At 32.5% G+C, this 24021-nt stretch overlaps 1 protein-coding gene across 4 annotated transcripts in view; it reads left to right on the top strand.

Annotated features, from left to right (window-relative positions):
* The window catches only part of U2surp (U2 snRNP associated SURP domain containing), a 53675-nt gene extending 29971 nt beyond the window's left edge, over positions 1-23704 (top strand). For all 4 annotated transcript variants that reach the window (XM_046431434.2, XM_046431433.2, XM_046431432.2 and 1 more), the window contains 12 exons: positions 248-410; positions 814-893; positions 1723-1810; positions 2749-2871; positions 5332-5488; positions 6683-6778; positions 7525-7591; positions 9808-9967; positions 14355-14465; positions 16984-17102; positions 18250-18426; positions 19603-23704. In XM_046431434.2, the coding sequence (XP_046287390.1) occupies positions 248-410; positions 814-893; positions 1723-1810; positions 2749-2871; positions 5332-5488; positions 6683-6778; positions 7525-7591; positions 9808-9967; positions 14355-14465; positions 16984-17102; positions 18250-18426; positions 19603-19741 (1480 nt within the window). In that variant the 3' untranslated portion in view covers positions 19742-23704. The remainder of the gene's footprint in view (positions 1-247; positions 411-813; positions 894-1722; positions 1811-2748; positions 2872-5331; positions 5489-6682; positions 6779-7524; positions 7592-9807; positions 9968-14354; positions 14466-16983; positions 17103-18249; positions 18427-19602) is intronic.
* The last annotated feature ends 317 nt before the right edge of the window (positions 23705-24021 follow it).

Raw genomic sequence — 24021 nt, 5'->3', positions numbered from 1 at the left:
TCAGCAGTAGAGTGCTTGCCTAGAGTGTGCAAGGCCCTGGGTTTGATCCTCAACCAACATAAAAATAAATAAAGGTGTTATGTTCAAATAAAAAAAATTAAAATGGTAACGAGTTTGGGGTACTTAATACATTCTTCAGATCTATTTTATCTGAGTGGACTTTAAAGAGATTAGTTTGTGAGCAAAAACTATAATGGCATTTGAAACTTATATCTGTAATTTTATAATTTTAAAAATTTGTTTTCAGACAGAGGGACAAATTAGAAGAAATCTTACGGGGATTAACTCCAAGAAAAAATGATATTGGAGATGCAATGGTCTTCTGTCTTAATAATGCTGAAGCTGCTGAAGAAATAGTGGATTGCATTACTGAATCATTGTCTATCTTAAAGACACCTCTTCCTAAAAAGGTATGGGAATGGTTTCTTTTTCTGAATGTTTAATAAAGTAAATAGGAGATAATAGTTGACTTCTTTTTGAATTGGAATTGGTTTTCTTTTTGCATGAAGAACTTTGACAAAATCTTTCCCGTGTAGTTTTATTTTCCTCTGCCTGGGAAACTTTTGTCATCGACATATAAGTAACCAACAACTCGAACTATAAATGAGTTGACAGATTTTATCCCTGCTCGTGTCATTTCCATGATGTTGAATTTCATATAACTTTTCTAATTTGGGAGTGATTATTAAATTATAGCTGAACATTAGCCTTATGCCCCGATTCCAAGAAATGACAATAGAGTTTTTTTCTAGATATATTATTGGCTAATGGTTTTTATTTTTAATCCATTTGTGTTATCTTTTGGCATTATAGATTGCCAGATTATATTTGGTTTCTGATGTTTTGTACAACTCTTCAGCCAAAGTTGCCAATGCTTCATATTATAGAAAATTGTAAGTATAATGATATAAGCTGATATTCCCGAAATAAAATAATTAAGGGTAAGGAGTTTAGAAAAGAGGATCAATTGTTAACATCGCCCACATAGAAGAAATAATTTGAATTTATTTATGGTTAGAGAATTCTCTTTTAAATTGGCCTGGATTTATTGAACTAAATTGCTGTAATCTGAATTACCAGTTTTTGGGGAAGTTTTAATTTTTATTTCAGTTTTTAAATGTCAGATTCTTAAGTGTTGACAAAATAACAAGATAGGTGAAGTTAAAAAAATAACATCTTATTTAGTTGTTGTTTAATAAGCAGACATAAAGGAGTAGAGCAAAGATACAACATTAACTATAACATCTCCATTTTCTTCTGTTCATCATTGTATGATTTTCATTGTTAATGTTTTTTGAGGCATTAAGAAATTATACTGCTGTTCTATAATTAAGCTGTCTCTTTCTTAGAGTTCCTCTTCTGTGTTTATTTTATAAATTAGGCTCAGGAACAAAACTTGTCTCTGAAAGGAAATTTAGAAATGGATCCTACTCTGCTTTTGCTATGGTCAAGTCACTTAAATTTTTATAAGTTTCCTATTTATAAAACAGAAGTTGAAATAGATGGTTCAACTGTGTCCTAATGTAAAGTACCTTGTTTTTGAAGGGAACTAATACTTACGACTCTTGGGGGTCTTTACAGGAGAAAATGTAGAATAGTAGAAGTCAAAGCACCTTGATCTTAATTTTAAGTCCAAGAGGGGTTTTCATTGATTAGCATTTTGAAGAGGAGGTGCAATTTCAAACAGATTTTATTTTAAAGGATATATTATTTAAATTTCAGTTTTGAAACAAAGTTATGTCAGATATTTTCAGACCTCAATGCTACCTATCGTACAATTCAAGGCCATTTGCAGTCTGAAAACTTTAAGGTATGTATATTGTTTTCTGTTTTTGCCTTAAGTGTTCTAGATAGGTGGAGGAGGAGGGCATTGGAGGGCTAGAAAAGCATATTAGAAGTTAGTGTTTTAAAATTCTACTGCTACCTTCATTATTTAAAAGTATAAGAAAATTTAAAATACATCACTTTTTGTTTTATCAGATTAGTTCTAAGTGTTAATTATTTAAATATTTTAGCTATTAGGTTCCTCCCCTCCCACAGAGCACATTCAGAAGTTAAACTGTTTTGTAATGGTACATACAGTGTGGTTGGATTAGGGAATGTACATTTTTGTTATTTATATTTAGAAAGCATATTCAGCTACTAATTTTTTATAGCCTCATAAGCAATAGACTGGTATTAAGAAAAGCCAAAAAATAACTTATAATTGAATAAGTAAATATACTTTCATGGGAAGAAAACTTTGTTAGGAAAATTTTTTAACTTGGAAAGATAGCCAGTGATCCCATCATCTAGAGGATTTAGACAAATCTATTTTTTAAATATTTTTTTCTGAAATATTTACCCTAAGTTAGAATTGACAGTTTTGGGAATGGCAGAGGAAAATGTTAGCCAGATATTTGAAGTATTTTATTGGGCCACAGGGGATTCAGGTTAAAACTTGGCTACTTTGATTTCAGCTTTCCTAAATTTCTGTTAAGTCTACCCCAGAATAAGACTCATGTTTAGTACTAATATTGGAATTGACTTTATATGATGAAAAGCAAACAATTGTGGTTGTCCCGCTCCCCTTTAATTTGAAGGTGACACTGATTTTTTTTTAAATATGAAATATTTGCTTTTTGAAAATTTTATGAAGAGTGTCAGTTTAAAGGAAAATTCAGCAAATCATGATAGTTGTTTCTTAGGAACTGAACTTTGAGACACTGCCCACAATAGTAACTCATTGTCTATTTCCTATTTATTTAGCAACGGGTAATGACCTGCTTCAGAGCATGGGAAGATTGGGCAATTTATCCAGAACCATTTTTGATCAAACTACAGAATATTTTCTTAGGACTTGTAAATATTATTGAAGAAAAGGAAACCGAGGTAGGCATTCTATATTTGTCTGATTATTTTTGAAATTTGTTTTTGGACTGCAGTGTGGTATGTTACATATGTGAATAGCATTTCTTTTCTGTTTTTTTTTTTAATTTTTAAATTTATTTTTTATTTATGTATGACAGCGGAATGCATTACAATTCTTATTATATATACAGAGCACAATTTTTCGTATCTCTGATTGTATACACAATATATTCACACCAATTCATGTCTTCATACCTGTACTTTGGATAATAATGATCATTACATTCCACCATCATTAATAACCCCATGCCCCCTTCCCTCCCCCTCCAACTCCTCTGCCCTATCTAGAGTTCATCTATTCCTCCCATGCTCCCCCTCCCTACCCCACTATGAATCAGCCCCCTTATATCAGAGGAAACATTTGGCATTTGGTTTTGGGGGATTGGCTAACTTCACTTAGCATTATCTTCTATAACGCCATCCATTTACCTGCAAGTGCCATGATTTTATTCTCTTTTATTGCTGAGTAATAAATATTCCATTGTGTATATATGCCACAGTTTTTTTTTTTTTAATCCATTCATGTATTGAACCTAGGTTGGTTCCACAGTTTAGCTGTTGTGAATTATAAACATTGACGTGGCTGTATTCCTGTAGTATGCTGTTTTTAAGTCCTTTGAGTATAGACCAAGGAAAGGGATAGCTGGGTCAAATCAAGAATCAATAAATGGGATGGACTCGAACTAAAAAATCTTCTCAGCAAAAGAAATAATCTGTGAGGTGAATAGAGAGCCTACATCTTAGGAGCAAATCTTTACCCTTCACACATCAGATGAGCACTAATCTCTAAGGTATATAAAGAATTCAAAAAGTTAGACACCAAAAAAAAAAAAAAAAAAAACAAAAAAACCCCACAAATAACCCAGTCAATAAATGGGTCAAGGACCTAAAGAAACACTTCTCAGAAGATGATTTATAGTCAGTTGTCAAACACATGAAAAAATGTTTGTCATCACTAGCAATTAGAGAAATGTAAATCAAAACCACTCTTAAGATTTCATCTCACTCCAGTCAGAATGGCAGCTATTATGCATACAAACAACAAGTGTTGCTGAGGATGTGAGGGGAAAAGGTTCACTCATACACTGCTGGTGGGACTGCAAATTGTTGCAGCCAATATGGAAAGCAGTATGGAGATTTCTTGGAAAATTGGGGATAGCATTTCTTTGTTTAAAAAAAAATCTATTGTTTAACACTAAATAATGATTTTTTTTTTTTTTTTTTATTGCTAAAATTACCTGAGCCCTAGAATCAAAGTTATATATAGTGGGAATTTTCTGTGTTCTGTCTTTATGTAAAAATTAGTGGCTTTTTTTTTTTTTTTGATGACATGAAAGATTTATGATACATTAGAGAACAAGCCATATATAGATATTCCATGACTTATGATAAGGTCTCATTAATCCATTGTAAGTTGATTGTATCATAAATTGAAAAAACATTTAATGCAGCTAATCTATGGAATGTCATAGCTACCCTCCTATACCTTAAACATGCTCAGGACACTTAAATTACCTAACACAAAGCCTAGTTTTAAATTAAGTATTGAATATCTCATGTAACTTGCTAAATATCTGTATCCAAAAAATGGTGATAACTCAGATAACTCAGTACATATCCATATGAGCATGCGCCTGACTGGTAGCTGTGGCTTGCTGTTGTTGCCCGGCATCACAGGAAGATCATATAACATATTGTTGTCCTAGGAAAAGATCAAAATTCAAAATTTGAAGTACGATTAACCTCTGAACATGTCTCACTTTTTTTGCACCATTATAAATTCGAAAAATAATTGTAAGTAAGTTGGGAACCATCTGTATTTAGCATGACTTCATTTTATTAAAGAACTATATAAGTAAATACGTATATGAAAAGGTATAGCACATGATAGCAGATTCTATTCACCTCCATTCTGTTGCTTTTTACCTCAATAGTTCTTGAGTCTTTCATCTTTAATAGTCAAGCTGTACATTTTCACTCATGCAAGATCCTTCCATATCCTCCCTACTCATGGGTTTTGTTTCAGTTTCTTAAGTGGATAGTGTTTTCTCTTCCAAAGTGAAACTTCCTTATTAATCATTCTAATAGGATGGTGATATACCTCATTATTGTAACAATTATTTGTATGTTGTTGTGATTATCTGATTTCCTGAAATAATAACAAAAAAAAAAAAACCTTTCGTAAATTCTATGATTTGCTCATCATTGACTCACATGGTACTTGGCACTTGGTAAATATTATATAAAGAAAGGTACCAGTTCCTGTTTCATGGGCAGACTGGACAATAAAATATTATTGTCTTAACGTTGTACCCGGGAGTGTGGGTATCCAACCAACCTTACTTGTACTGGTTAGGTTTATAGTAGTGAGACTTTAACAAGCAAAGAAAATGTTACAGTTAGTTGTATGTGGTTCTGCAGGATGTACCAGATGATCTTGATGGTGCTCCCATTGAAGAAGAGCTTGATGGTGCACCTCTAGAAGATGTGGATGGAATTCCCATTGATGCTACTCCGATTGATGATCTTGATGGAGTTCCTATAAAAAGTCTTGATGATGATCTGGATGGAGTGCCTTGTAAGTTCAGATTTCAAGCATTAAATGTAGTTAATAAGTTTAGTTACCAAAACTAATTTCTATTCATGCTAATATGGAAAGAATTATTTCTATTTAATATTTTAATAAAATGTTAAGGTGTCAAATTTTTCTGACTTTTCGAAATTCAAATATCCTTGAATATGTTTATACCAAGGTAATGTTTATACCAAGGAAAAGACTTTATTTTTAAAATATTTTTTTAGTTGTAGTTGGACACAATACTTTATTATATTTATTTATTTTTATGTGGGGCTAAGGATCATACCCAGTGCCTCGAATGTGCTAGGTGAATGCTCTACCGCTGAGCCACAACCCTAGCCCCAAGGAAAAGACTAAATTTTTTTATGGTCACCTTTCTTTGTTGAGATAGTCGGCCTCCTATAATATTAGTAACTTCCTTTTTGTCTTGTCAGGAAATTATAGATCAAATCTTGTTCACAATTATATTCACAATGCCATGTACCTAGTCTTACCAGTTCTGTTTTTATTATTACATTTTCCAGTCTACAGATTCAGTTTTCTTAGCTGCCTAAAATTATGTTAAAATATTAAACAAATTAGGGATTTGATATTTTAGACAACAGTTAGGTAAAGGTGTTCAAGATATATTTATTTTACTTCTGTGTTTCTTCGTTTGCTTAAAATATTACTAACCAAGGTTTTCTGAGTTGATATGTACAGTAGATTCCCCTTATTTGCCATTTCACTTTCAGTTTCAGTTACCTGCTGTTAACCTTGGTCCAAAAATATTATATGGAAAATTCCAAAAATAAATAATTCCTAAGGTTTACTTGTATCACAGTATAGTGTTTTGATTATTCTACTGTATGATTGTTTTTGTTACTCTTTTACTGTGCCTAATTTATAAATTGAACTTTATTATAGATATGTATATATGGAGAAGTACAGTATATAAGGAGTTTAGTGCCTGTCTGGTTTCAGGTATCCACTAGGGTCTTGGAGTGTGTCTCTCATAGATGGGGATGGGGTGGGGTTCTGTATAATGTTAAAAACTTGGACCTCAGAAGCATCCTTGTTCTTGATACTATCAATATTTTTCCATGTGTGGCCTTGTTTTACTTTGTTTTTTAATAATTGAGTAAATATTCCTGAATGCAGTAGCTTGGATCATCCCCTAGTAGTGAGAATTAATAGTTCTTCTTTTTCCATTAGTGGATGCAACTGAAGACTCAAAGAAGAATGAGCCTATATTTAAAGTTGCCCCGTCAAAATGGGAAGCTGTAGATGAATCTGAATTGGAAGCACAAGGTGAGTAAAGGTATAGCAAATATCAAGCTTCAAAAAAATGAGTTCTTGGGCTGAGGTTGTGGCTCAGTGGTAGAGCATTTGCCTCGCATGTGCTCTGGGTTCTATCCGCAGTACCACATAAAAATAAATAAATAAATAAAATAAAGGTATTGTGTCCAATTACAACTAAAAAAAATTTTAAAAATTGAGTTCTTATAAGTTAATCATTGATACGTTTGTATGTGTGTATTTTCCTTTTATGTTTTATAACATGATTCATTCTAAAGATCCAGTGTTAACCACATTTTATGTATAGTGTGAGCTTTTATTGTGGTTGCTATTACTCTAGTAATAATTTCTTAGATTCTTAGATTCTTCAGTTGGGAGGCATTGAGAGTAATCAGAGAAATACCCAAAACTTTTAAGGTTAAGGCATTTCAGTAGAAAGTGTAGATGGGAAGCTATCTGTTTGAGAGGTCAATTTCAGAAAAAATCATAATGCTTATTATTAGATGCAGTTTGGACCTAGCACTTAATTGATAGATGTTACCATCTAGCACAGAAAGAAGAATGACACATTTTTTATCAGTTTTGAGTTTGAGTAAAATTGTAGGTGTTAAGGGAAGAGATTTTGCATAGAATTGGCTGTTCAAAGAATACATAAACAGATTAAAAACTTCTATAGTATAAACATTCAGTTCTTAGGCAGCAGCTGAAAAAATGCTAATTTACCTTGTGATATTATATCCTCTTTACTTTTCATGTAGCTGTAACAACTTCTAAGTGGGAGTTATTTGACCAGCACGAAGAATCAGAAGAAGAAGAAAATCAAAAGTAAGAATCTAAGTTTCAAATATACTGTTTCCAGTGCATATACACTCCTTTTTTTTCCTTAATGGTTGAAGTAATAGTGAAGAGGAAAACTTCACTCTTAAAAGCACCTGTGAGAGGGTTGTTTTTAGTTGTTCATAGTTTTTCTATTGAATAAAGAGATTTGGTTTCTATTCATGTATCTTGTTTCACTTTGCTATTGAGTTTATTTTCTGTGATAGATTGTACATTCTCACTTGGTAATTACTAAATGACTGACTACATTTGTTTCAAATCTTTGTTACCAAATCTACAAAAAAGTGATTTTTTAATTTTTTGTGAAAATCCACAAAAATTATTTAAAAAATGTGAGTGGGAGCTTCTTTTCTGTTATTTAAATGTAACACTTCAGCTGAACTAAGAATGAATAAAAGAAGTACAACCTTTTCTTCGCAGCATAGAGAAATTATATTCTTGATTTTGTTTTTTGGTAATTACTCCAGAATTGTTTTTGCATTTGACAATACGTGATTATAGGAATCTCTGTTCCCATATTCTCCTGCAAGATTGTATTTGTACTTTGTAGGGGGCGTTGAACATTAAAAAAAATATCATTGCAAAGGAAATAGATTTTTAAGTAGGAAGAGGTGGCATCAAGAATGTAAAACAGAGGCTTTATTTTAAAAATTATCTCTGTAATTTTTTTATTATTCCCAAATGGAAGAAGGAATGGGAAAATTCCTTTTTGTCCTAGCATAACGCAGAAATTTATGTGGATTTCATAAATGGGTCTTTAGATTGTTAAGGAAGTATGATCACTCAGTTGTAGAAACACAAATTGATATGATGAGAAAAACTTGTCACAGTGATGTCTTTCCAGAAATGGTGTGATCAGAATAGGTCAGCAATGATTATGATAAAAGTATTTACAAAATAGAGATGTGGCTTGCTAATGGAAATAGCTGTCTGAGGTTGAGGAGTTTAGGAGTCTGGTTTAATTCAGTTTGCTTTAAAACAGTGATTATCTTTAACTCTTTAATGTCCATGATCCTATCATTAGTCACATCTCATGAACTTGAAGTCACTGCTTTAAAATGTGTATTGTACTCAAAATAATTAATTTAGAAGGCAGGAAAGATAGGAAAGCCATCAGAGAACTCAAAGAATTCGAATATATTGTGAAGTAGGTTTTATTTCTAAAGGTATTGGGAATTTTTTCTTTCTTGACATAAAGTTGTTATTTGTGTTAATGTTTGGAATATGACTGTCTTTTAGTATTGATGTTGAAATGATTCACTGATAGCATGAATAAGAATAATTTATACTTTTGATTTTTTTTTTTTTAGGAACTCCAAATAAATCTTGATAATATAAAAATAAGTATGAAAGTGAGGGAAAAAAATCACATAAAGAACTTTCTGATTCTTGAAATTCTCTTATGCCTCACTACTACTCTCTAGTGGCTGAATCCAAAATGCCTTTTAACTTAGAGCTGCTTTTTGAAGCTAGTGATTATTGCATTTGTGGGAGAAATGTGATTTTAACAAAAATATAGCCTATTAAGACTTGGAAGAAGAATTCCTAAAAGAATTTCATTTGTAATGAATTCTACATTTTAATTTTGAACTTCCCTTTTCTTTAAAAGAAGTGCAAAAGAAGCTGTGATGAGAACTGAACCTGGAACTATTAACTGAGGGCTAAGGCCAAAATCAATTAAAACAACTGCTCAGGCCTTGAAAAATTATATTAGCAATTTGAAAATATGTATATATTTAAAGTTATCCAAGTAGCATAGCTCTTTTTTTTTTTTTTCCCCTCTTTTTTCTTTTTATAGTACTGGGGATTGAACTGGGGCCTCACAAATGCTAGATAAGTACTGAGTTACATTCCCAGCCCTTTGTATATTTTTAAATTTATATTTAAATGTTATGTTAACTATTGCAAAGAAAATTTTTTGCAGAATGAAAGGCACACAGATGTCATTAACATAAGCAAAATTTATTAAAAGTGTCATGTTGAAGCTCAAACTTATTCTGTGGAGAAAATGAGTTTTACAAAATTGTCTATAAAATATTATTTACTCAGATATTTTACAAGAAATGTTTTAGGGATGAATTGTCCTCATATATTTTGCTAATGTTATTTAGGCTCTATGACAGTGAAAAATAAAATTTCCAGTCTGTAAAATGTAACCTTTTTTTGATGTCTTGACGTACCATGTATTCTACTTATTTCCAAAGTCAAGAAGAAGAAAGTGAAGATGAAGATGATACCCAAAGTTCCAAATCTGAAGAGCATCACTTGTACTCTAATCCAATCAAAGAAGAAATGACCGAGTCCAAGTTCTCTAAATACTCTGAAATGAGTGAGGAAAAACGAGCTAAGCTTCGTGAGATTGAGGTTAGTATGCGAGTGACACTGAAGCTATACTCCATTGGCTTTTCACCTTCTCCGTCAGGTTCAACTCTCTCTTGACAGCATATGTGGGTACATACCATTTCCCCTCTCTGCTTAGAAGCCTCCATTTTTTTAAGCCTCTCAGGTCTCTTAGTTTAAGCATCCCTTCCCTCATAATAGCCTTTTCTTCTCTTGTGGACTCTATTCCTTCTATTTTTTAATTTTTTAAAATTATTATTTTAGTTGTAGATGGACACAGCACCCTTATTTATTTATCTATTTTTTTTTTTTTTAATGTGGTGCAGGAGGATCGAACCCAGTGCCTCACATGTGCTAAGCAAGCACTCTGTCACTGAACCACAACCCCAGCCCTGTTCCTTTTGTTTATCTCTGTATAATTTTACATGTGTTGTGGGGTGTGCATGTATTTTGTTTGCTGCCTTACTTCATTGATTAATGTCTTTCCTTTTTGTTTTATCTCTAGAATATGGCAGGCACATAAGAGAGCCTCTGAAGAAATAAATTCTAATTAATAGATTATATTTAATCATGTAGGAAATTCATTACATTTTGAATGTATGCAGTATGTAACTAGGGAATGATAAAATATTTTCTGGCACACTCAGGTGATATTTACATTTTATTATAAGGGACTAAAATATGTCTACTTTTAATGACTGGGCAAAGAGTAGACATTGAGTGGGTCATAACATTAAGAGGAGAAAGATATATAGGAGAGCCCAGACCATTTCATGAACTTTCCCTCCATTCTTCCATCTCCTTTTTTTAAAATGTCCTTTTAAAATCAAAGCTTTTCAGACATGTCAGAGAAAGAAAGATTTTTTTTTAATGCATCAAGGTAATGAAACATTTCTAGCAAATAACAGCAGTGGTCAGTCTAGAACATAAGAAGAGTGTTAAGTCCATTCACTTAACAGTTTTTTGAATATTTACTTCATGCCAGCCTTATTCCTCTTACTAATAATTTAATTTTTTAGAAATAGACAATGTATATCAGTGAACAAACATAGGTTGGACCTTTTTCTTTTTTAAAAAAGTATATAGAATTATTTATAAGAAGATAAGCAGTTAAGTACCACTGGGTGGTATTGGTTTAAAAAAGTTAAAAATAAGTCATTAGTGGAAAGCATTAAATTAGTCACATGTTAAACTTGGTGCTAACAGCAAATTCAAACACAGCTAACACTGAGTATCATTAAATACTGTGCTGATTGCTGCACAATCTCTGCAAAAACCTTATGAGGGAAATACTGTTCTCTTTATTTGGCAAGTGAGTAAATGGAGATAGATTTTAAATAACTTGTCTAAACCACCCATGTGATAGTGGCACAATATGTATTGGAGTCTAGATGATCAAAAACTAGAGACAGACTAATATAAGCTCCAAGCCACAAAGCAACTCAGACATTATTTAGCCCAGTTTCAATGTTTCACAGTTAGGGGTTGGACCTTTTTTGATGAGCACATGCCCCTTCCTAACTCTCAGTCCTCCTTCTATTTTACTGAGAGGCTTTGCCTAACTGATATAATAAAACTGTTAAAATACAAGTAGAGATTGAGTTCAATAAAATAGATTTTCTTGATAATTTAAGTTACCCCTTATAAACGCCAAAATAGACTATTTAAAATTAGTTTAAAATGTTCTATTTGCTTCTTAACATAAAGAGAAGAAAGCTGTATAATTTAGCTTTTTCTTAACTTGGCTGGATTTTATGAACATTATTATTTCTACATTATATGCATATATACGTGTGGGATATACATGTGTGCATGCACACACCCATGTACATACTTAAGAGTATACCTTTCCATGTTTTGTGTGTTCTGTTGTAGTCTGGCTTCTCCCTTTGTTAAATATTCAGTGGCTGTTTTTCCTGCTCTCATGGTATCTACCTTTCACAATTGACTCATGGGATTTTGATTTGGAACCAAGTCCTTAGCATTATCTAATTATCTTATTCTTCTCTCTTGTTTGCTAGTACTGAGATTTAGTCACATGCAATAAAGATTTAATCACATGGAATAAAGTTTCACCTTGGTGGATATGATATTGTAGTGTTGACCAGGAACAGATTCTTAATTTTTCAGATACTGTAGAGTAGTACCTAAGTAGCATTGCCTTTTCCTATTCCACTGTCCCTACTTCTGCCATAGGAGTTGGAAAAGAATACTGGACTGGGAGCCAAGTGAAGGATCTTCTGTATTATTGAAGGAGAAAGATCACTTTCTAACCTGGTCCCTAAGGAAAGAATGAGTAGTTGAGTAGGAAGGTGATACCTGGTCATTATCCCAAGGCAACAAGCCATTGTGTGGGCTACTTTCTTTTACGTTGAGGCCTATAATCACCTTTTTTTTCTGGATACCTTGGACTTTTGATTAAGCCAGAGGTAGACTGTATCAGCAAAAACCTAAGTTGGAATTTTTTTTTAAATATTTTTTTTTAAGTTGTAGATGGACACAATACCTTGGTTTATTTATTTTTATGTGGTACTGAGGATCGAACCCAGCGCCTCACATGTAAGAAGCAAGCGCTCCACTGCTGAGCCACAACTCCAGCCCCTAAATTGGAATTTTATAATGATATTTTTAAAAGATTGTCTAGGAAGTCCTCCTTTCCCATAAATGACACTGAGTCTGGTTTTTTGCCCTTTGGATACTTAATTCTGATTTGCAAAACATATTTTGATTTATTCTGGTCAAGGCTGCATACAGTGATGAGATCAGCCATTTATATTGCTGTGCACCCCCATCTTACAATCTAAACTTATATCTTACTGGGGGTGGAAAGCCTAAAACTGTCTTTTAAGATGTAATAATCATTAAAATTTGAAAAAAGTGCAAAGAATTGTAAGATTTTAAAAGGAAGAGGAGAGGACCTTAAAACTCCAATTATAAAACCCTTACTTACTATGTATAAAAGTGAAATTAGGTAGTAAAAGGGAAAAAATTAGAGAACTTATTAAAAACATTCATCAAGTTCAAAAAATCATGAAAATACCACTTTAATTTTGGACTGGGAAGAAATTATATCTTGTTTCCATTTTATTGGAAAGTCTTATTTGTAATGACGAGTGGGGGTAGAAAGCCTAAAACAAATGAGACCTTGTTTTTCCAATATAAATAAAATGTGTAGCAGCACATAGCCCATTTAAAGGACATATCAATATCTAAATAAAGCAGGATTAGATGTTAACCTCTGGTAATTCCATTAGACAAGAATGCATTCCCCATCTCATTGAGTAAAACTGGATTGGACAGGTTTGGGACTTTACAGGGTGGATTCATCTAGGATCCGTGTACTTCCCACCTCAATTTCCGACAATCGCAAAGTCCTCATGATCTTTACCTTATTTGCTCTCCATTAGTCCAAGAAGAAAGTATCTGTCCTTGGAAATTTCTTGGATGATTTAAGCTCCTTTAAGCCTCCAGATAGTTTTTATTTTAGCTGTTTTGTGAAATCTTCAAGTTCAAAATACATGATGAGTTTATTCATTTTAGTATTTTTTTATCTAGTAGTAAAAAATATTAAAATACTTAAATCTCTAGAATAAAATGAAATTAATCTCACCTATTCCATTCTTTTTCTCCCTGTAACTGATTTTACCAGTTTTTTGTATATGTTCTCTGGTTACTATTGCAGATTTTTTGGTGTGTTTGTGTGTAGTTAGCCAGAAATCTCTATCTGAACATGTAGGTAATTTAGTTTTACAAATAGTGTTGCAGTGAATATTCTTGTATAAATAGGTTTTATGTGGACATTCTAAAGGATAAGTTATAAGATATGGAATTAAAACATTTTCTGATTTTTTTAAAAAAATCAGTATTGTCTTAAAAAGTACATTCTAAATATGACTTTAATATTTTCTTTGTACGTTGATATTCAGTGATTATATTGTACTAGAAATAGAGTAAATCTTCAGACTGTGCAGCTCTTTGTTTGGTCTAACATCAGCTTTAACCAGAATACTGCCTTTGTGGGTGGGTGTGTGTGTGTTTTAATCTATTTTCTGTTGACACATATCTTCCTGGCAGTATGCTTTCCTCCAGTTTCCTTGCCTTTCTAATTTGGGGAACCAGATCCCAATTCATAATTGTGTTGAGAGAATAAGTTCTTAAGGGTATGAAGCATGTGGTTTTTTGAGTAATCTCATGGCTGTGTAGAGAGCATGTGACCTGATGTCTGATTACTTGGATTCTGTGTGGATGGGCTTGTCTGACAAGTGGCCTTCAGATAAGACAGTTTTATGTTTAGGTTATATTTTGACTGATTGCTAATCAGATATCACTTTACTGTAGAGGAGAGCAAAATGGTTCTTAAGAAACTATAAGTAATTGAAAATACTTATTTTAAAAATGTTTTATTTCACAGCTCAAAGTTATGAAGTTTCAGGATGAATTAGAGTCTGGAAAAAGACCTAAAAAACCAGGCCAAAGTTTCCAAGAGCAAGTAGAACACTACAGAGATAAACTTCTTCAACGAGTAAGGAATAAATATGTTTAATAATATATGATTTCCAAAATTACTTATTTGATGTCTTAGAATATTAGTATATTGGATACTTAACGACAGTATATTTCCATTTATATCCTTTGATGTATAAATGTTGTATACTGGTGGACAGTTAGAAGCATGTGAGTTTCAGTATTTTAAAATCGTTTCAACTTGGAAAAGAGGTCTTAAGGCAACAGCATACTATTTTATTCAGGGTACAACCTGTGGACTACAAGATTAATCCTAGTAAGAGCATGCTTTCAAAACTGAAAGAACCTTACAGGAAGAAGTTTATGACAGTGAGACAACCGCTACCCTGAAAACTGGCACCGAGATACAGATGCAAACAGGGTTTGAGAAATTTTAGTGTCAGGAAGCTGTTTTAGGACTTCTGTAAATGGTAGAGAATGGCTCATCAGTGAATTCCATGTTTTTAAAATTTTTTTTGATTTTTTTTTTTTTAAGACATTGATGGACCTTTATTTTATTCATTTATTTATATGCAGTGCTAAGAATTGAACCCAGTGCCTCATACACGCTACGCAAGTGCTCTACCACTGAGCCACAACTCCAACCCCAACCCCAGAATTCCAAGTCTTTGAGGGACTTTGTATTTTTGCACATAAAAAAATGTGTAGGAATAGGCAGAGACTTCTAGAAGTAGCAGTCCCACATGGTAATTGTTGAAGAAACTCAGGAATTTTGGTGGAGGTGCTATTTTAGCCTATATTTTGATTGTCTGCAAAATAATAATGTAATAATGGTAATAATAGAAATAAAAACAGAGAAATAGGAAAAAGTTATAGAAGGGAACTTGAAATGATTCATTTGTAGAACCAACAATGGGGAGCAGTCCAGTAAAGGGACTGAGGTGCTGCACAGACCTGTGGAATCCTAGTGCCACTCTCTGATGTGCACCTGGCTTTTCTGTGAAACTGGGGTGATGTTTCCAATTCTGCAAGATTGTTAGATGATAGCTACTATTATTATGCTTTATTATTGAATTAGAATTTGTGAAACATTGTAAGTAGTTTAACTGTAGTATGGTTTCCATATAGTAGGCATTTCAATCACGAGAATATTTCCTAAAGATCTCCTCAGCACCACTTGTAAAATTTGTACTTTGTATGTTGTATTTGTAAAAATATGAATGAGATTTTTTTTTAAAAGATGCTAGTAATCTTTACCCTCTGAGTTCCTTTGGAATGGTGATAGATTATTTATCTGCCAAGAAACCTTCTGGTCCTCACTAATCCTAATGGTAGCAAGTTTAAAATGGGTAATACATGTATGACCACTTTAATCCCCTTACATTCCATGACTGTAGTTGTAGACAAGCTTGTGTTTTGTGAAGGCATGTGCTGAGGATCAGTAGACTATGCCTGATTTTGTAGGTTGAATTTTATTAGAACACTGCCATGCCCATTCACTGTGTATTGTTTATGGTGGCTTTTATGCTGCAGTGACAAGAGTTGAGCACTTGTGACAAAGACTGTATGTGGCCCACAAAAACAAAATATTTACTATCTGACATTACACAAAAAGTTTTCCAACATCTGGTATAGGCTTCTATAACTTCTTAAAAATTGGAATTGTCAGCCATCAAATAGCATTTTTGATACATATCATAGAGGAATTCTTGTTGAAGAACCAAGTTATCTGGATTTTTTGTCTGTAACCACTCATTTGTTTATACTGTTATCAATACAAATCAGAATTTCAAGTGACATGAGCAAAGAAACTATTTTCTGGTGTACATAATTGTATCATTATGTAGTCAGTTTATTTTTGTAAATTAGCACTTAAAATTTCTATTATAGCTGGTATTTGTTTCTCAGTAATAAAATTTTGGTGGAAGATTATTATGAATAGCCATTTTCCTCTTTTCAGCTTTTTCCTTTAGTAAGAACTCCTTGATTAAATCAACCTGCTGCGCAGTTAGAAGAATTACTTTTTACTAATTGTGATCTGTGATGGAAAGTTTAGTGCATTGCTAGCTTTTTCTGATTTTTTTTTTTTTTTTTTGAGTTGGGCGGTGGGTATGTGGGATTAGGAAGTAGGACAAGATCTGACTGTAAAGCTTGAACTAAAACCCTGACTTGACCATTCAGTGTGACTATAGACATTGTACTTGATCTTTCCAAGTCTCAGTTTTCATCTCTAGACTGATGGTGATATTACTGATCCTAGGGGTCTTGTAAAGGATTACATGAAATGGTATATGGAAAAATGTTCAGTACAGGACTTGGGCTATGGTAAGCACTAAGTAAATATGTAGCTCCTATTATTATTATCATTATAATGTCATTATTGTTATAATGGTAATTATTATTCAGTACAAGAACTAGTTTTCCTGGAATGGTAGATTTTTTTGAAAATGATATTGTATCTTAAGTAATGATGTTAAAAAATGTTTCCTAAATGAGAAAATATTGTTACATAAAAGTGATTAACCTTGATTAATTTTTTTAAGCAACTAAATATTTTCTTTATAAAAACAAAACAGGAGAAAGAGAAAGAATTAGAAAGAGAACGAGAAAGAGATAAGAAGGATAAAGAAAAGTTGGAATCTAGATCCAAAGACAAGAAGGAAAAAGATGAGTGTACTCCAACAAGGAAAGAAAGGTATAACATCCTGATGTGTATACTGGTTTTGCAATAATTTTTGATTTTATAATATTCTCATTATTGATACCAACAAACTGGAAGTGTGTTTTACAATAAACTTGTTGACTCCTATCTGTAGGAGGCAGAGTTAGCTGAAAAAATTGCTGCTTGGTTTTAACTAAGTAGGGCATCTTCCCTTTACATGTATCTTATGGTAGCCTTAGCCTTAGTTGAGTGCAAGTATTCAGTTACAGTATTAGGTATCAAACATGAAGCTTAAATAACAGAACAGCTTGCTAGATATTCCTTTTTACCTCCGCTATAAGAATTTTTTTCTGGTTTCTGTGCTGAGGCTGCTACCTGTAAACCTGTCTCAGTCTTACTTTGAAAGGAGATTGTGTACATAGGCCACAGGGACTTGCTTCTTGCTTTAAGTCTTCATTCTAAGCATTTCTCTTTCAGTTTTTATTTCTTACTATCATAGTTCCTAAGTCTCCTAGGAAGGAACATTGCTTTAGTCGACAGAATTGAGGTTTTTCAAATAAAAAAAAAAAACAAAACAAATAATTGCAAATAAATTCTGGCTCACCCATTCTAGAGTTACCTCAGGTAACGCTAATTGTTTTGGTAACAAAAATCTGTCACTTTTTGTGATATTATTTGACATAATTTCAGATTTACAGAAGTTGAAAGAATAAAGAATTTCTAGGTTCCCTTCTACATCCCCCAAATGTTAAAATATTTCTACTTCTGCTTTATTTTTCCTTTTCCACTCTTGATTCCAATCATTTAAGAATAATTGGACAATAGGATGCCATGTTATCTTAGCCATATTCATTTAACCTCAATAAAAGTATCAGATCAGAAAAATCACGTTAAAGAAAACCTCACTGTTATCTAATCTAGAAACTTAATTAATTTTGTTGATTGTCTCAATAATCTGTCTTAGAGCAAAAGAAAATGTAGTTTAGCTGAATTTAGTTTTCTCTCGATCAATCTATTTTAAGACTTGTTTGTTCTAGTTACAAAGAACTTTTGAGTGTTATAGAAAATAATATTAACAGTGGTGTAAACTGGTAGGAATTAATTTGTCAATCTAATAAAAGAAAAACACATACCTAATCCTTTGCTTACTCATGAAATGTTTTGGGGCTTTGTTCCATAGGAAAAGGCGACATAGTACATCCCCCAGCCCATCTCGCAGTAGCAGTGGTAGACGAGTGAAATCCCCATCACCAAAATCGGAGCGTTCAGAGCGTTCAGAAAGATCTCATAAAGAAAGCTCCCGGTCCAGGTCATCTCACAAAGATTCTCCTAGGGATGTTAGCAAAAAAGCCAAAAGGTAAATATGCAAGCCATTTTTTACAATATTTTAAATACCAGTATCCTTATTATTCTACCAGCTTTTGAACATAATTTGGTTGGCAGAGTTTTAAAAGAGAGATAACAGTTTCATTTTAGGTTGTTATTACCCACACCCCTACCCCAGGCTCTCATGACTAAAGTACAAGAAGGCTCCCAACAAGTTAAAGACCAGCTGAGAATTTTCGATGTATCCAATGCTTCCTGTGGCACGGGGGTAGTTGCTTTACTTTTCATTTTGCTCTTTAGTTTCTGTAGAATATTCTCAGATTATGTCAAAGCTGAAAGAAAAATGCACCTCCCATAGGAATATTTTTAACAAGTTCGTGGGTAGAGATTTGTGGAAATAAATACCATTTATACCATTTCTTCAGTATGTAATTTAGTATTTTATATTCTTTATTCCTTTTACTTCATAGAACTAAAAGTGGTTCAAAAATGTTTTATTTATTTGGTATTATAGATTTTTTCCGAGAGCTAAAACTGCTTTATATACTAACATTTTATTATTGTAACTATTAGTAAAATCTTTCAATAGGGTTCTCTTACAGTATGTATATATGTATATATGTGTACTTGTATATTTCTTCATTTTGAAAATCTTCATAAATAACACTTAACAAAATTATGCTCTCAGATGATGCCCTTGAACCATATTGTAGTAATTTGAAGTTTTTTTTCCCTCAAGTTGATAGGTTGCAAAGCTGCTGTGTTTTGTGACTAATCTTAGGTGCCATTTTGAAAGTTACCTTGTAGATTAGAGGTTTAAATTTTGAGAACATTGGTTAACTGGTGAGCTTGTTAAAAATGCAAATTCAGTCCCTGCCTCTAGAGATTTAGATTCAGTAGAGCAGGGGTAGGGAACATAGAAATCTTTCTTTACAAATAGGTGCTTAACTGATGATCATTGATGAATTGCATAGTAACTACAAAGTTGTGTGTGTGTGTGTGTGTGTGTGTGTGTGTGTGTGTGGCCTATACACACACTGGGCAAAATATAAACTTGAGAAGTTCACAGTCTTATTTTAGTGACTTTCATTGTGCTCTCTTAAAGATCATTTTAAACAATTTATGGATAAGCAGTTTTGATCACATGATAAATTGTGGTTTTTTGTTGTTGTTTTGTTTTTTTGTTTTTGTTTTTTTGTTTCCTTAGATCACCATCTGGGTCAAGGACACCTAAAAGGTCTAGGCGATCACGATCTAGATCCCCTAAAAAATCAGGGAAGAAATCCAGATCCCAGTCCCGATCTCCACACAGGTCTCATAAAAAGTCAAAGAAAAACAAACACTGACATATGTTTTTAAGATGCTGTCACTTATTGGAAATGCGATTTTGTTTTGTGCCTGAATGGTCTGTTTTTTAAAAAAACAAAACAAAAAAAATCAAATGAAAGAGCATTCCTGGGTTTTTTTTGTTTGTTTGTGAATGCATGTGTAAACTCATGAGTAACTGCATCTGTAGACCTGTCATTGTTTTATATTGTATAAATTACTTTCATTGTGGCTGTTTCTGAAGATGAAATTTTTATTGTGCTAATGAATTTCATCAGAAATGTGTATAATGGATCTGCTGGCAGTAGTAGTATTTTGTTTTAGGATGTTGTGACTTAGCAAAAATAATACAGATGTCTTCCCCCCTTTTGTAGCTTTGACAATTTGAATTAGATTTCAAATAAAATCTAAACAGAAAAGTATAATGTTGTTTTTTTGCCCAGTTGGTGATATCAAGTCCCTTGAATTCCTACAAAGTGAATTTGGCATTAATGTTGTGTTCTTATACCCTTTAATGCACTTTACAGGTTCCAGTGTTCAAGTAGCTGAAGTTTTATATTTACTAAGATGAATATCAAAATTAAGGGACCTGAAACTACTATTGGTAGGTTTGCTGACTAGTTTTCTTCAGTAAGGTTCTCTTGGATAATTCCAATACCCAGAGAATGGAATGCTTGACTTAAACATTTTTCTTTTTTCAAATAAGCAATATTATTTGAATACACTCAACCCATGTCTTGAGCAACTACTTATTTTTAGGAGAAAATGAAATCTCTTGATTTTTGTCTTCTATCATGGAAAAAGTTTATTTATAAAAGAAATTTTCTAACAAGATTTGACCATAGAATTCTTTCGTATGGGAGTTGCCCTTTTATAATCTTCTGTGAGCTGTCTTTCAAACACCGGTATCAGAATATTTCTATAAATTTATGTTTAAAACATCTTAATTTTTAAAAAGAAAGTTTGGCTTTAGGTGTAGCTATAAGTAAAATTTAAAAATACAATGGTTTTCAGGAAATTTAACATCCAATGGTTTGTAAATTCAAGGTGCAAAAACCATTCTCAGAGTTATCTATTATAAATGAGAATAAAATCCCTGTAGTCTGAGAAGAAGAAAAAACTTGTGTAGTGTTGACCATAATGTTACTATAAATATAATGTAATAAAGGGTTACATAGACTTGAACTGACACTATTATTTGTCAATCTTGCTTTCAGTTTTTCATTTAGGCATTTTACATAGTGGTTTGATGTTTTTTTCTCTTTAACAGAGAAAGTAGAAAGCTATTATAATAATGGATTGTTTTGATTTCCCTTGCTTATAAAAAAAAAATCTTTTCAACTTTGTGCTTAGTCTTGCCTTGTCAAAAAATAAGATACTTTGTGTCCATGTTTTGGGAAGAAACTTGTTAGTTGAGCAGTGAGGCATACTATGTCCAAACTGGGCAAATCTACAAGAGCTTTGGAAATGAGCCAATCTATCAGGTTATTTTATATACTGGTCTTAGCATGCAAGTATTACTTGGAAGTTATTTCCTTATTGTTCACTCTTTTTTGTTTATCCATTTTGTTAGGAAACGTTAATTTCTAAAAGTTGTTCAGAATAATTAATGTGAACATTTGGTGCTGGTATTTAAAAACCTATAAATGTCATTATTTTAAAGTAACCATTTATTCCCCCGGTCGTTGCCTGGAAGAATGTAATTTTTATATAATCTACCTTTCTTTGCAAAAACATTACTAGTGTTGAATTGCTGGTGATTTTGGCATTCCCCATTCACTGTTATCTTGTATAGGCTTAGACATGGTCATGATATCATTTTTTCAGTTAAGTTGCAAGGAATGCTTATTTTCCTCTTGCTCTAAAAACAAAAACAAAACAAACCCTGGAGAAGGAGGAGTGAGTAGTGGTTTGGGGTGCTTATTGGTAATTTTTCCTACTGCAAAGGAATTCAGCAGTTTTCTTTATATACATCTCGATAAAACTATTGTAGTTTGTCTTTGCAGTGGATAAAACTGGCTTACTTTTGGTTAAGGGGGATTGCTTAGGCCTAGTAGAATATATGTGGTGAAATTTGTTAATGTGTTTATTGGATTTTGTTTTCTTAAATTGCAAATAGTAAGATAGGTTAGTTCCAATTTTACTTTATAAAGAAATATCTAGAGTAAGCTTGTTAAATTCCCTGTAAATTCTGTGAAAGTTGAATAGGATCAGAAGTTGGTGAATTGTGGGAGGAAGATATCCTACCATATTTTTATAATAGCTTATCGTTTATCAGTTTGGAACTATAGAACATATAGTGCATAGCCAAATGTCTCTAGGTTGACTGAAATGTGCATAGACACTTTCTTCTAGTTGTAGGAAAGACCATGTTCCAGATATGTAACAGTCACTGTCCTCTGCCACAACTACACACAAGAGGAAATCCTCTATTGTCTATCTTTACAAAGGGCATCATTTAAATTCTTTACCCTCAAATCTACCATTTATACACAGTGATTTCTTACCAGGTTAACACCATGTAACTCTCCTCTCTTCTCCCAGGTGAAAGAAAGGAAATAAGTGTTGGTCTCTCTCTTTCTGGAAAGAGACCAGTGATTGAAAAGGATCATGGTGGTGAATCTTTTCTTGACATTGTTTGTATTCCTTGTTATATTAGTAAACATGGGAATTTATGAACTTTAACATCTTGAAGAGTTAGAGACTAAAGAATTAACATAACAAAAATCTCTGATACGAAAGAATGCTCTTTATTTGGCTCAGAATAGTCTTGGCCTTTTTGCTAAAGTTTGCAAAAAACTTTACACTGGCCCAATTTTTCTTTACTATAGACCATTTCTAGGAACTTACCCAGAATCTTTTATCCCAATTAATGAATCTTGGGGGAAATGCTGTGACTTATGTGTGAAACTTTAATAATATTCTTGATCACTTGAAAATATTTTAAAGAAATTTTGATCAAATTTAGGTTTATTAGAAATATTTTGTATACATTTACCTTCTTGGTGATATAAGTTCTGAAAAATTACATGATCATGATAATAGTTTTATCATTATTAAAAATAAGAGCAAATAAATATATTGCCAAAGTGACTTAAACTAGTCTGATGACCACAACAGTGTGATTTCTTTAGCAAAGTTGTTTTTAAAAATATAGTACCATGTTTCTGAGATGGTGTATTTAAAAAAACAAAACTTTTTTTTTCTCTTCAGTGACATTTTAATGGAAAAGTTAATTATGAAATTCAGTGCAGATACTAGTGAAGACACTAAATTTAAAGGAAAATATTCCTGTAAAAACTCAAATTTTACAAAGTGCTTGGTCTCTTTTCATATGCATGTTTTGGAATAGATTTTAGAGTGTTTCTCATCCTTTTGACTCTTCTCTTTTTTTATCATCTACTTGTTTGGATTTTAAGTAATACACAAGTAAAACCCCCAGGGGCAGTGTGGTGGTGACAGACGGAAGGGTTGGGAGTGTACTGCTGTGCAGAGTGAGCCTGCTCCACTGTTGAGAATCAGTGCCTCCGTGTTCCTCCAGTACCACCTCATGGAACCTCAGTGTAAATGGATTATGTGTATAGTTGGTCATTTGTGTAGTTTTTCAGATCTATAGATTCAATAACCTCAATTGTTTTTACATGTAATTGTGCTTGGAGTATTTGTGTTTTATCCTTTCACTTTAACAGGCTCTTGAATGTTATGTATCTGGTGATTTGAAATAATAGAAAAGACAGTTTTCGAGAAATAAGCATAATATAGTTGAAGTCAGCTCTGCTGAAATATTCTATAGCAACTGAGTTTGGTTACCCTTGACTTAAGGGTTAGGGTTGTTGTGGCACTGCTTTCCAGATCAGACTGTCACTTTATAGTTTTTCTACATAAAGATTATATAGTTGCTAACAAAGGTTGTGAAATTTCCCTTTTGTTGTTGTTTTCTGGATTTTAATTACTTTAATAAAATACATTGTTTTCATAGTAAATTTAGACTGTTCATGTAATTTTCTCCATACAGTTGTTCTAATGAAAGCCTGGTAAACCATGTCTAGTTTTAGCAGCTCTGTTCCAAGTGAAAAAGTGAGGTGTCACATTTATCAGTTAAAACTAAAATGTTACATTTTATAAATCTAAACTCTAATCACATATTTTCATGATATATGATTCTGTTGTTTGGGTAATTTCATTTCCTTGTTCTCCTTGTTAAAAAAAAGTTATTTTGTTCTGCTTATTTTATTTCAGTGAAGAAAATTTAAAATGCATACAAAAGTAGGCTACTACAACAAATATCCATATATCTATC

This window comes from Marmota monax, unplaced genomic scaffold (assembly GCF_021218885.2).
Source record: "Marmota monax isolate L192 unplaced genomic scaffold, Marmota_monax_Labrador192_F-V1.1 WCK01_AAM20220418_F8-fsc00022, whole genome shotgun sequence".
Lineage (NCBI taxonomy): Eukaryota > Metazoa > Chordata > Mammalia > Rodentia > Sciuridae > Marmota > Marmota monax.
The sequence above is the reverse complement of the archived record's forward strand: the minus strand, read 5'-3'. Positions and strand labels throughout refer to the sequence as shown.